Genomic DNA, 12,644 nt, shown 5'->3' on the forward strand with positions numbered 1-12,644 from the left:
CTATAACTTTAATGTTCTTTGTATATCCCTTACATTATATTTTAACAACTAAGTTATAGAAAACAAAATTATATAGCCACAAAATGTGAAATGTTTTCAAAATTAAATTGCTGTTCTTAATCGCTTTACATGTCTATAGATTTTCAAAGTAAAAAAATTGTTTTAATTCATTCATTGAATATTTATTGAAAACACATTATCTGCCAGTCATTGTACTAGAAATATAATGACTAGCAAAACATATACAGTTCCTGCCTTAATCAAACAAAATGTTCTTTTATGATAAAATATGAAATTTAATATTCTATGAAAGTATTTTATATTATTTTATATGTTTTTATGAAGAGTGCTGCTCAGGATAATTAGAATATTATCTTTAGAGTATATTACTCCAAATACGATATAGAGAAAAACGGATTTCTCAGGCAGTGAAATTTATCACCAATGTTTATTGAAATTAAATTGAAAAAAGATGATATGAAATGTTCCATTGCTATACAATAAACATACTTCACTAGTTGTTGACGTATCTCATGGATTTTTAATATTGGCTTAGAGTGCAACACAGTTTAGACAATGGTACTCAGTGATGGCCATGATTGTTAATGGTTTACATTAGCTAAAAGCTGCAAAATCACCCAAGGACTCTGTTCGCATTAGAATAATAATTTACCAAGACAGTTACCACATACTGGAATTTTTGCAGCCCTAATTCAGTATTATTAATAATGGATAAAATTGCACTTTTTTCAGGTTGCTGTGGGCAGCAGGGAATTATTTCAATGAATATTTCAGCACATTATTTTAATCATTGCTCCACCAAATCCAAGTGGGCAATATTTTATAGTTCTTAATTCAGCCTACTAAGAAACCAGGGTCATTAAATTGCACACTGTTTGTAGTGAGCCCTATCCTGTGATTTACAAGCCTTGTTAAAAACAGTGTAAAAGTATGCAAGCTGCCATTAATACTTGTTACTCGATGCTGCATTTGTTACCAAACTCCCCGTGATTCATGGGGTTTTTTTAGTAGAAGGAAGAACATTAAAAAGAAAGCAGAACTGAGTGTTTTAATGCCTAAATTAGAGAATGTAACTACACTGCTCACCCAAGTTAGGGGATCAGGGAATGTGCAGATACTCTGGTACTTTCAGCCTTTTGTACAGTGCATTTCCACCAATGAAATACAAATTGGGTTTTCCATCTCATTTGAATAATCAAACAACTTTCTTTGATTTGTTGTTTGCTTTTCTGATGTTCTTGTTTAATTAAAAAAAGTCAAATACTTTTTTTTATTACTTCATATTTATTTTGAAATATCCCTTAATTTTTGTGAGCAGTATATTTCATTTCTAAAGATATATATAAACACAATTGTAAAGTATAAATGTCTCAAAAATTATATTAATTTTCCAGTGAGACCAAAGTGATATGTAATTTTATAGAAAAAATATATTTCCAGTGATATTGTTAGTAATAGTGATTATTGCTTCATTTTTCCATTCTTAGCCAATTACATGATTTCTGGCGTTTGGATTACTGGGAAGATGATCTTCGCCGAAGGAGACGATTTGTTCGTAACGCATTTGGCTCCACACACGCTGAAGCGTTGCTCAAAGCTGCAATAGAGTACGGTTAGTACCAATGCCCCTTATGCACAAATACTTCTGGTTGTAAGGTGGCAACATTACATTTGTTGTCTGATTATTTATTTCTTTCACTAGCATTTCAAATTCTCATGTCATAACTCAAAAATGTTATGCTCTGCTTTATTCTTCAGCATCATGTAGGCTACACATAATCAACCCAGTATTTTTCCCAACTTGATGTATTGAAAGAAGCTGAAGCTTGATCCTTCAGCTTCCTTCTAAGAGATTAAAAACTACTAAATTGGTTACTACCTAACATCCTTCTCATATAGCCTAAAACAAGAATAAAATCAACTTCTTTTTCAGTGTCTTTCGAACTTTGGTGACGAGGAACCAAGGTGAAAAAATTGTATACTTTTGGTAATCATGTGTTCAGACTTATATATATTTTACCTATACTTGCAGGTGTGTATGTGCACATACACATGTGCATGTTTGTATATATACACATGCAAGTAAGTTAAAAGTAATGTGTGAATATACATACATAATGAAATATGTATACTGTTTATATATATACATGTACATACTTGTATTTAACTGAAACAGATGTTTTATTAATAATCTCATTACAGAGCATTCTCTATTTTAATTGTGTTCTATTCTTTTCAGTCAAAAATAAAATAAAATAAGTATGCTTACTTAAACCCTGGTCTTCCAGAGATTGCAAATAAACTTTGAGAAAGATTATCCCACATTAAAGATTCTATCAGTTACCACACTACACTAGAACTGTACCCTAAATTGTCCTTTTTTAATAAATAGTGTAATAGTAACTATAAAATATTTTTGTAATTTAATAAAAGTGTTGCTACTTTTAATTCCCGTTCACCAAGAAGAATGCATAGGAATATTTTGTCTATTTACACATTTTTATTTTATTTTATTTTATTTTTTTCTTCATTTTTCTGAAGCTGGAAACAGGGAGAGACAGTCAGACAGACTCTCGCATGCGCCTGACCGGGATCCACCCGGCATGCCCACCAGGGGCGACGCTCTGCCCACCAGGGGGCGATGCTCTGCCCATCCTGGGCATCGCCATGTTGCGACCAGAGCCACTCTAGCACCTGAGGCAGAGGCCACAGAGCCATCCCCAGCGCCCGGGCCATCTTTGCTCCAATGGAGCCTTGGCTGCGGGAGGGGAAGAGAGAGACAGAGAGGAAAGCACGGCGGAGGGGTAGAGAAGCAAATGGGCGCTTCTCCTGTGTGCCCTGGCCGGGAATCGAACCCGGGTCCTCCACACGCTAGGCCGATGCTCTACCGCTGAGCCAACCGACCAGGGCCTATTTACACATTTTTAAATGCTCTTAACAAGTTAAGTTTGATTATTCATCTCAGAATTTTATGGACTTGGAAAAAACAATTAATACTGTCCATATAATTTTGTTATTAACTACTTTTGTTCTTACAATTTTGTTTTTATGATAATTTTCATTCGAGAATAGTAAGTGAACCATCTGTTTAAAATTTACCATAGGCCCTGGCCGGTTGGCTCAGCGGTAGAGCGTCGGCCTGGCGTGCGGGGGACCCGGGTTCGATTCCCGGCCAGGGCACATAAGGAGAAGCGCCCATTTGCTTCTCCACCCCCACCCCCCTCCTTCCTCTCTGTCTCTCTCTTCCCCTCCCGCAGCCAAGGCTCCATTGGAGCAAAGATGGCCCGGGCGCTGGGGATGGCTCCTTGGCCTCTGACCCAGGCGCTCGAGTGGCTCTGGTCGCGGCAGAGCGACCCCCCGGAGGGGCAGAGCATCGCCCCCTGGTGGGCAGAGCATCGCCCCTGGTGGACGTCCCGGGTGGATCCCGGTCGGGTGCATGCGGGAGTCTGTCTGACTGTCTCTCCCCGTTTCCAGCTTCAGAAAAATACAAAAATAAATAAATAAATAAATAAATAAATAAATAAATAAATAAATAAAATTTACCATAGTTTATAACCTCTAATAACAACATTTACGTTCTTGATGGATTGAATGGAGAAAATATTTTATTCTAGTAAAAAGAAAATGTTCAAAGCTTTTAATATTTGTTGTGCAAGTAGTATGCAAATTGATATAACTTAGAAAGGCTCAAAATATAATTAGGCCCTGGCCTTTTGATCAGGGGTAGAGTGTCAGCCTGTCATGTAGATGTCCTGGGTTCAATATCCGGTCAAGCCACAAAGGAGAAGCACCCATCTGCTTTTCCATCTCTCTCTCTCTCTCTCTCTCTCTCTCTCTCACTTCTCTCTCTCTCTCTCTCTTCTCCTCCTCTCCTGCAGTCATGGCTCTATTAGAGCGAGTTGGTCCTGGGCACTGAGGATGGCTCCATGGCCCCTGCCTCAGGTGCTAAAAAATGGCTCTGGTTGCAACGGAGCAAGGGCCCCAGATGGACAGAGCATCACCCCCTAGTGTGCTTGCCAGGTGGATCCCATTCAGGGCGCATGCAGGGGTCTGTTTCTGCCTCCCCTCCTCTCACTAAATAACAATAAAAAATGATAAAATTAAAATTATATATATATATAATTAAATTAGTACATGAGGATTTCATATGGACTGTTATACCTAAGATAGTAACTTTATACAGTAAAAGCAACTATGAGAAACAATATATTAAAGAAAATTATAATTGACCAGTACTATAGGGGTTTTCTTTAATGAACTTGAAAGATCATCTAAGGATTTTAGAGCCTAAATCCTTTTAGTGCCATTATAAAGTGAGGTATTATGTTTGTGCTCTGTAAAACAGTTTCTTAGAATTATCTACTGAAAGAGTATACTTTATAATATGAATTTAAAATTATTTAAAATTTACTTCACATATACAACAACTTAGAATATTTTATCAATTCATCTTGAATTCATCTCATTTGAAATTAGAAATATCTAGAGATAATTTGTGGTAAATGTTACACTGGAAGTGATATTATGAGCGATGCTGATTTACAAAAGCTTTAGTTAAATAGGGTCAACATGATACCTCTTTTGGGGCAAATGAATTTGTAAAATTTATATATTTTTTAGTTTGCTCACTTATATTGTTAAAAAATGGCATTGGGCAGCCACATGTGTGCTTGCCCTCAGAGCAGGGCAGTTGATTTCAAATTGCAAATTACCCTCCTGCTTGGGAAGGGCCATTGTTTTGCTAATGTTTGCTGGAAGAGGGGTCTTTGTGGGCCCAGCCAGTTTTATGAGGAGAGAGGAGAGAATGCAGAGTGCTGAAGAAGAAGCCAGTTTTGCAGAGAAGAGAAGTAGTGCAGATGGGTTACCAGAACTGAGGGGCTTTGCGAGCTCCGCTGAGACTGATGGGGCTTTTGATTCTAGGAGGAGCCGGAGAAGATTCTCCTGGTTCTGTAACCGGAGAATGTGTCAGAGCTTTGTGAGCTCTGAATGAAAGAGAAGTGGTTTCCCTGCCTGTTTGCTCGTTGGTCGGTGCAAGACTTGAATAAAGGAATAGCCCACCAGTTTTTGGCTCCATTTCTTTACCGTCTGCCTGAATCCACTGGGAAATCTGTATGGCCACAATAGTGGAGGCCACTGGCCATACACTGCTGCAGTCAGCATTCTACATACTGCTTCAAAAGGGAGTCTGTTAGGGAAATACTTGTTTCGATTTTCCATAAAAGTGGATACTTTGTGTGTTTAATTTGTAAAATATCTCTATTATTAAACCAGCATCAAAACCTGTCAGAAACAAATTTTAAAATATTTTATTTACCTTAAAATCTCTTAAAACTGATAGTCATGTTTTAGTAACATAGTAACTATTGTTAAAGAACCTAAACTAAAAAATAACACTAATTTTCATATAAATAAAAGACGTAGGTGATACTAAACATCATCTGTATGAAAGAGAAGTGCATGTTAAAATGCGTAGTGGTTCAAGAATTTCACATACTGCATTGTCAGCACTATCAGAACCTGTTACCACTCTTGAGTGTTGGGTTCTTTGACAGATAGATGTAAAGAGGTATATGTTCTTTTTTTATTCATATCTAAAACAAAGACCACATGTAAGCTATAAAATATCCACAAAATCTACATTATACTTAGGCCAGAGTCGCTCTGGCCATTCTCGAGGTTAAGGTCATGTAATGGAAGACAAAAGAGAACTGAAACAATTGTACCTCCAGATACAATTCTAGTGTATACTTCTTCAACCGTTACCACCGCTCACAGCTGCAGACTTCTGAAAGAGTAGAAAGCAGGGAGCAAAACATGGAGGACGGGAAGAGGGTAACTAAAGGTATTTCCCAAAGTGATCTGTCCACAGAAATAGAAGGAGGAATTGCATATTATCAAGCAAAAGTACAGTATTGTTACCTTTCTTCAAATTCTAAATGTGCCTTCTAAGCTATGTACAAAGTATTTCTTCAGAGGAAATAGGAAATATCAGTAGTTATGATAAAGTACTACTTCCAATAAAAATAGATGTTGAAAATTTTAACTGAAGACATTTTTCTTTATGTTTTAAAGAAAGCTTTGTATTCACATATTGCTGGAATATCCATATAAGAGTAAAGAAACTCAGCCCATCGTCTGGCTTTGTGCCCGCCATTAAACGTTTAATTGTGTTTAAGTACCTTACGGCTTGGCCGTGTGCAGACTAACATTCAAATGATGGAATGTTTGGTTTGTGTGGACACAGGGAAAGGGCATAACTCTAGCACAAACCTACAAATTTTGAAAGAGCTTCAAGAACAAATTGAAATTCAATCTATTCCTTCCTCTGCATTAAGTAATTACAATATTTCAGTTTCCCTGTAAATTCTATCTGCAAATTAAGCATTAGATGCACAGAAACTCCACTATAATATTTGGTCAAAAATTTTTTTTATATTCACCCACATTGTGGCAAAAATATTTTAGAAACAACAGAATATTTTATGAATAGAACATTCAGACTAGACTAGAAATAATTGACTCGGTGATCAAAGTTTTCAGAATTTTAAAGTTGTACAAGCTGAGGGAATAATCTTAAATTACTTAATTGGGAATAAATTCATGGTCATCCAAGCAATCACTGGTGTTTTGAACACTGTCTGGTCTCCTTGTTCCTGTAGTTCACGGTTTCACGAATGTGAGCCTCTAGTAATATGATAACTGAAACTGAATTAGCAGACTCAGTGTTTTAGTAAAAATGTTTTGAATTACTTGATTTTTCCTTTAATTCAGTCAAACATTTTAGATTAGATTATGGTTGAATTTTCATGTGATGGACAGAAATAATTAGCCATAATTTGGGTTTCTTGACATTCTCTTTGGGCAATTTATTTGGATCCACAAAACAAATGTATTAGCAATGCTTTCTTTTAAATGAACAAATTGAATATATTTTCAGGGAGATATAAAGACAGTAATTTTACTTCATACTTACTTTGTAAAGCTTTCCATTAGATTTCATTATTAAAACTTTTGGTTGACCTTTTTCTGTTGGAAAACATCCTTAACACTGATGGAGTTTTTCATTCTTCTTAGTAATACTAATGAGTTGAATAATTTATGAGGTTGTCATGTGCAAAAAATTTGGTGTGATTTGATATACTTGCAGCCTCTGGTGTTGAAATGTGATTAATAAAAACCTAGAGGCATGTAATTTTTTTTCTGGTGTTTAATTCTAATGTATGTATTGAATGTGTTATATAGGAGATTTTTAATAGTAAAATCTCACACAAGTATAAATTTAATTGATTACCAGGAATTTTATAGACCATAGAAATTGAGAATAAGGAAAATATTTAAAACTCATAAATTAATCTTCTGACCTGTAAGGATTTTTTCTTCAGGAAAAATTAGCTAATAAGGAAGTGATTGAAAAAGGAGGATTTTGTACATTATTTGTATGTTTTAAATAAAACCTATACTAGTTAACTTCCGGCATGAAATGCTTAATGATTATGCTGTCGAAGAATAGTACAAATCTTAATAAGTTTGCGGTCTTTGTTGACTGTCAGTTATCATTTAGGATTCTGTCCCTTCCTAAATTATATTGGAACAATGTTTTTTCAAAGCCTGAGATTGCCAGCTCCCGACGTCTGTGATCAAAAACAACATCTTAAATAGGTCTGATCAGGCGTTCCAGAGGAGGGCAGGCTGCTTCAGCCAGGGGTAAAAAAATATGGAGCAAAGATGACGAAGTTAATCAGTCATTTCTTTGGCAGTAAATAATAAGATATGCCGAGAACTGCAAATGAGAACATCTTTAGGTTCCTCAGAGATGTGTCTGCTTAACACCTGATTTATCTAAGCTTGTGAAGCCACCAAGATTTGACCTTGATGAATAAAAGTGACTCTGTAATGAATCTGGAATTAGATTAGTTTTGATGGTATACACATGGCTACCGTAACGTGCTACTTGCAGTCATCAAGCACTGCAAATAAAAATACACAGCAATACAGTTGTTGAGAAAGGAGCTTCAAGTGATCTGACTTCATATTTTTTCTGACTTTAGTGTTTGAAGAGTTTACAGTTACACTTGAGAAAGGTGATTTGATTTTATAACTAAATCACCTATTGTTTATTATGTAGGGACCCTAGCAAATGTCTTAGTATTGGTCACTGATAAGTCCATTTGGGTTGGTGTACAACTATTAATTGAATCTCCATATCCATAATGAATAAATCATCTAATTATGATTTAAATAATTTTTAAAAATGTTAATGGTGTACATTTTTTAAAGGAGAACAAGAGAGACAAGCAGGGTGTCCTCTCTCAGCTCATCTTGGTGACTCTGTCATATTTAATATCATGGCTTTGTCTTTATTCTCTGGTTTTTATAATTCCTCACGATAACTAAGACAGATTATATAATGCTGTGATAAAATGATTATAGATGCCTCTAACAAATTCTGGGTAGCTTTTTATATCAATGGTTTCAACAGCTCCCCAGTTTTTCTGTCGGAGCTTCAAATTGCAGGCTGTAAACAGATTCGGAGGAATTGAGAGACTTTATTAATGTAAATGCATTTATTATCCTTTACATGCCATGCATGTGCTAGTTGCTGGTTTCAGACGCAGAAACACAGTTTCTATTTTTTCCTAGCACGTACAGTTGTTCATGGTGGTGCTTCCCAACAGAGGTGGAGGCAGGGTACTGTACAAACTTAATGGTTAGAGACCATGAATGCCAAGGAGAGCTCTCCCAGAACAACACAACAGAATTCCAGCCCAAAATGTCATTGGTAGCAAGGTTAAAAAATCCCGGTCTCGTGGAAAGAAATAGTATAAATGATCATCATAGAGAGAGTTAGTGGTTCACAAAGGAGCACAGGGAAGATGGTGACTAACGCCGAGCCTAGTGACTGGGTCAGCTTCAACTACAAAGTAATTACTTATGAACTGTTGTGAGAGAAGACTGGGCATTTACCAGGTGAGGAGGCAAGAGCAAAGATGATAAAGGTAATTACCAAAGCATGAGGGCAGGAATTATTCTATTTCACTTAGAGTATCCACATTAAGACAATTTTATGTACTTTAGCTGCTATTTTTATTTAATTGATAATTGATTTATTTTAAGGTTTACCCACATTCAGTCATCATTTTCAGTAGCATCATTGAAGGACAGGATTTCTATGGAATGGGTCTATTAAGTATGCTATTTTCAAATTCTGAAGTATATTTTTTATGTCTGTACTTTATTCCACTTAAAGCATCAAAAGCTCTTAAAGATAAGGAACTGACAAAATTATATTAATTGATTTGGAGCTGAATGGCATGGAACTATTTATAATCATGCTTATATGTATATGTTTTTCACTGAAATTATTGCAGTGACATTGACTAATAAAATTATACAGGTTTCAGATATACAATTCTAGAACACATCATCTGTACATTGTTGTGTGTTCACCACCCCAAGTTACATCTCCTCCATCACCTTTTACCACCCTTGACCCTCTTCTACCTCCCCCACCCCACTTTTTCACATAATCACCATCCTGCTGTCTGTATTTTTCAGGGTTTTTCTTTTCTTTGTTTAATCTGTTCACTTTTTTCACCCAGCCCTAAACCCCCTTTCCATCTGACAGCTGTTGGTCTATTCTCTGTATTTATGAGTCTATTTCTTTTTTGTTTGTTAGTTTATTTTGTTCATTAAATTTCACATATAAGTGAAATCATATTGTACAGTACTTATCTTTCTCTGACTGGCTTATTTCATTTAGCATAATAATCCTCAGGTCTATCCATGCTGACCCAAAAGTTATGATTTCTGTCTTTTTTATGGCTGAGTACTATTCGTTGTGTAAATGTACCACAGCTTTTTGATCCACTTATCTATTAATGGACACTTGGGTTCCTTCCAAATCTTGGATATTGTAAATAATGCTGCAATTAACACAAGAGTGCATATATTCGTTCAAATTAGTTATTTGGATTTTTTTGGATATATTCCCAGAAATGTAATTGCTCAGTCATAAGGCATTTCCATTTTTAATTTTTTAAGGAATCTCTATATTGTTTTCCACAGTGGCTGCACCAGTCTGCATTACCACCAACAGTTCACAAGGGTTCCCTTTTCTCTATACCCTCACCAACATTTGTTTATGATTTATTGATGAAAGCCATTCTAGCAGGTGTGAGGTGATATCTCATTGTGTGTGTCTGTGTGTCTGTGTGTGTTTCCCATTGATTTCACACACAGAGGAAGGCGGGAAGGGAAAAAGAGAAAGAGAGAAGCTTCAACTTGTTGTTCCACTTAATTGTGCACTCATTGATTGCTTCTTGTATGTGCACTGATTGGGGATTGAACCTGCAACCTCAGAATGCCAGACAACCAACACCTTTCCACTGAGCCAATCTGGCAAGGGCCTCTCATTGAGGATTTAATTTGCATTTCTCTAATGATTAGTGATGTCAAACATATTTTCATTTGTCTACTAGCCATCAGTATGTCATCTTGGAGAAGTGTCTGTTCAGGTCTTTTGTCCATTTCTTAATGAAATTTTTTGGGGGAGGGGTTGGTGTTGAATTTTATAAGTTCCTTATAAACTTTGGATATAAAACTCTTGTCAGATATATCAGTGAGTATGTTCTATTCAGTGGGTTATCTGTTCATTTTGTTGATGGTTTCCTTTGCTATGCAAAAACTTTGCACTTTGATGTAGTCCCATTTATTATTTTTCTTTTTTCCCCCCTTGCCCAAAAAGACATAGAAAAATACTGCTATGAAAAATGTCTAAGATGATACTGCCTTTGTTTTTATTTTGGGATATTTTATGGTTTTGAGTCTAACATTTAAGTCTTTATCCATTTGGAGTCTATTCTTGCGTATGATGTAAGAGGTGGTCTACATTTTTTTTGGTACATATCTGTCCAAATTTCTCAACATCATTTATGGAATTGACTATATCCCATTTCATGTTATTGCCTCCTTTGACAAATATTAATTGAATATAAAGGTGTGGGTTTATTTCTGGGCTCTCATTCTGTTCCAATGATTTATGTATTCTGTTTTTATGCCAGTACCATGCTGTTTTAATTACTATATAGCCTTGTAGTATAGTGTGATCGGGTAGTGTGATTCCTCCAACATTTTTCCTCTTTCTCAAGATTACTGTTGCTGTTTGGTGTCTTTTTTGGTTCCTTATGAATTTTTTGGAACATTTGTGCTAGTTCTTTGAAATATTCCATTGGTATTTGGATAGGAATTCTGTTTCATCTATACATTGCTGTGGGTAATATGGACCTTTTTTTAAAATTTTTATTAATTTTAATTTATTGTGTTTACATGGATTCAAGTGTCCCACCAAATACAACTACCTCACCCCTCACCCCCGTATTCGCACACCTCCCTAGCCTCCCTCCACTCAACACCCTCCCCCCTTCTCTCTAGGATTTGCTATCCTGCTATCTATATCTCTGTATTATGTATATATAATTTCACAAATCCCTTTGCCCTCTTTGATACCATCCCCTCATCCTCCCTCCCTCTGACTGCTGCCGCCTGGTCCCTGTGATCTCTCCTCTGCCTCTGTTTCGTTCCTCAGTTCACTTTGCTCATTAGATTCCACATATAAGTGAGAACATATGATATTTGTCTTTCTCTGCCTGGCTTATTTAACTTAGCATAATAGTCTCCAGGTCCATCCATGCTGTAGCAAAAGGTAACATTTCCTTTTTTTTCATGGCCGCATAGTATTCCATTGTGTATATGTACCACTGCTTTTAAATCCATTCATCTACTGAAGGACACTTGGACTGTTTCCAGATCTTGGGTATTGTAAACAATGCTGCAGTGAACATGGGGGTGCATGTCTTCTTTTGAATCAGTGATCTGTTATTCTTAGGATATATTCCTAAAAGTGGGATACCTGGGTCAAAAGGCAGTTCCATTTTTAAATTTTTGAGGAAACCTCATACACTTCTCCACAGTGGCTACATAAGTCTGCATTCCCACCAGCAGTGCAGGAGGGTTCCCTTTTCTCCACATGCACGCCAGCACTTATTGTGTGTTGTTTTGTTGATGAGCGCCATTTTGACAGATGTGAGGTGGTATCTCATTGTGGTTTTAATTTGCATTTCTCTATGTTTAGTGATGTTGAACATTTTTTTATATGCCTATTGGCCATCAGTATGTCCTCTTTTGGGAAAGTATCTATCTGTTCAGTTCTTTTTCCCATTTTTTAATTAGATTATTTACCTTCCTGGTGTTGAGTCTTAGAAGTTCTTTATAAATTTTGGTTATTAACCCCTTATAAGATGTATTGGTGAATATGTTCTATTGTGTGCATTCTCTTTTTATTTTGTTCATAGTGTCTTTTGCTGTGCAAAAGCTTTTTAGTTTGATATAGACCCATTTGTTCATCCTGTCCTTTATTTCACTTGCCTGTGGAGATAAATCAGCAAAAATATCACTAACAGAGATATTGGAGAGTTTATTGTCTATGTTTTCTTTCAAGATGTTTATGGTTTCACTACTTACATTTAAGTCTTTTATACACTTTGAGTTTATTTTTGTGAATGGTTTAAGATGGTGGTCTAGTTTCATTTTTTTGCATGTACCAGTCCAATTTTCTCAATACCATT

At 36.0% G+C, this 12,644-nt stretch overlaps 1 protein-coding gene across 3 annotated transcripts in view; it reads left to right on the forward strand.

Annotated features, from left to right (window-relative positions):
* Positions 1-12,644, forward strand: part of NBEA (neurobeachin) — a 739,008-nt gene that overhangs the window by 437,897 nt on the left and 288,467 nt on the right. For all 3 annotated transcript variants that reach the window (XM_066381029.1, XM_066381023.1, XM_066381024.1), the window contains exon 38: positions 1,509-1,633. In XM_066381029.1, coding sequence (XP_066237126.1) covers positions 1,509-1,633 — 125 coding nt within the window. The remainder of the gene's footprint in view (positions 1-1,508; positions 1,634-12,644) is intronic.

Source organism: Saccopteryx leptura, chromosome 4 (assembly GCF_036850995.1).
Source record: "Saccopteryx leptura isolate mSacLep1 chromosome 4, mSacLep1_pri_phased_curated, whole genome shotgun sequence".
NCBI classification, from domain to species: domain Eukaryota; kingdom Metazoa; phylum Chordata; class Mammalia; order Chiroptera; family Emballonuridae; genus Saccopteryx; species Saccopteryx leptura.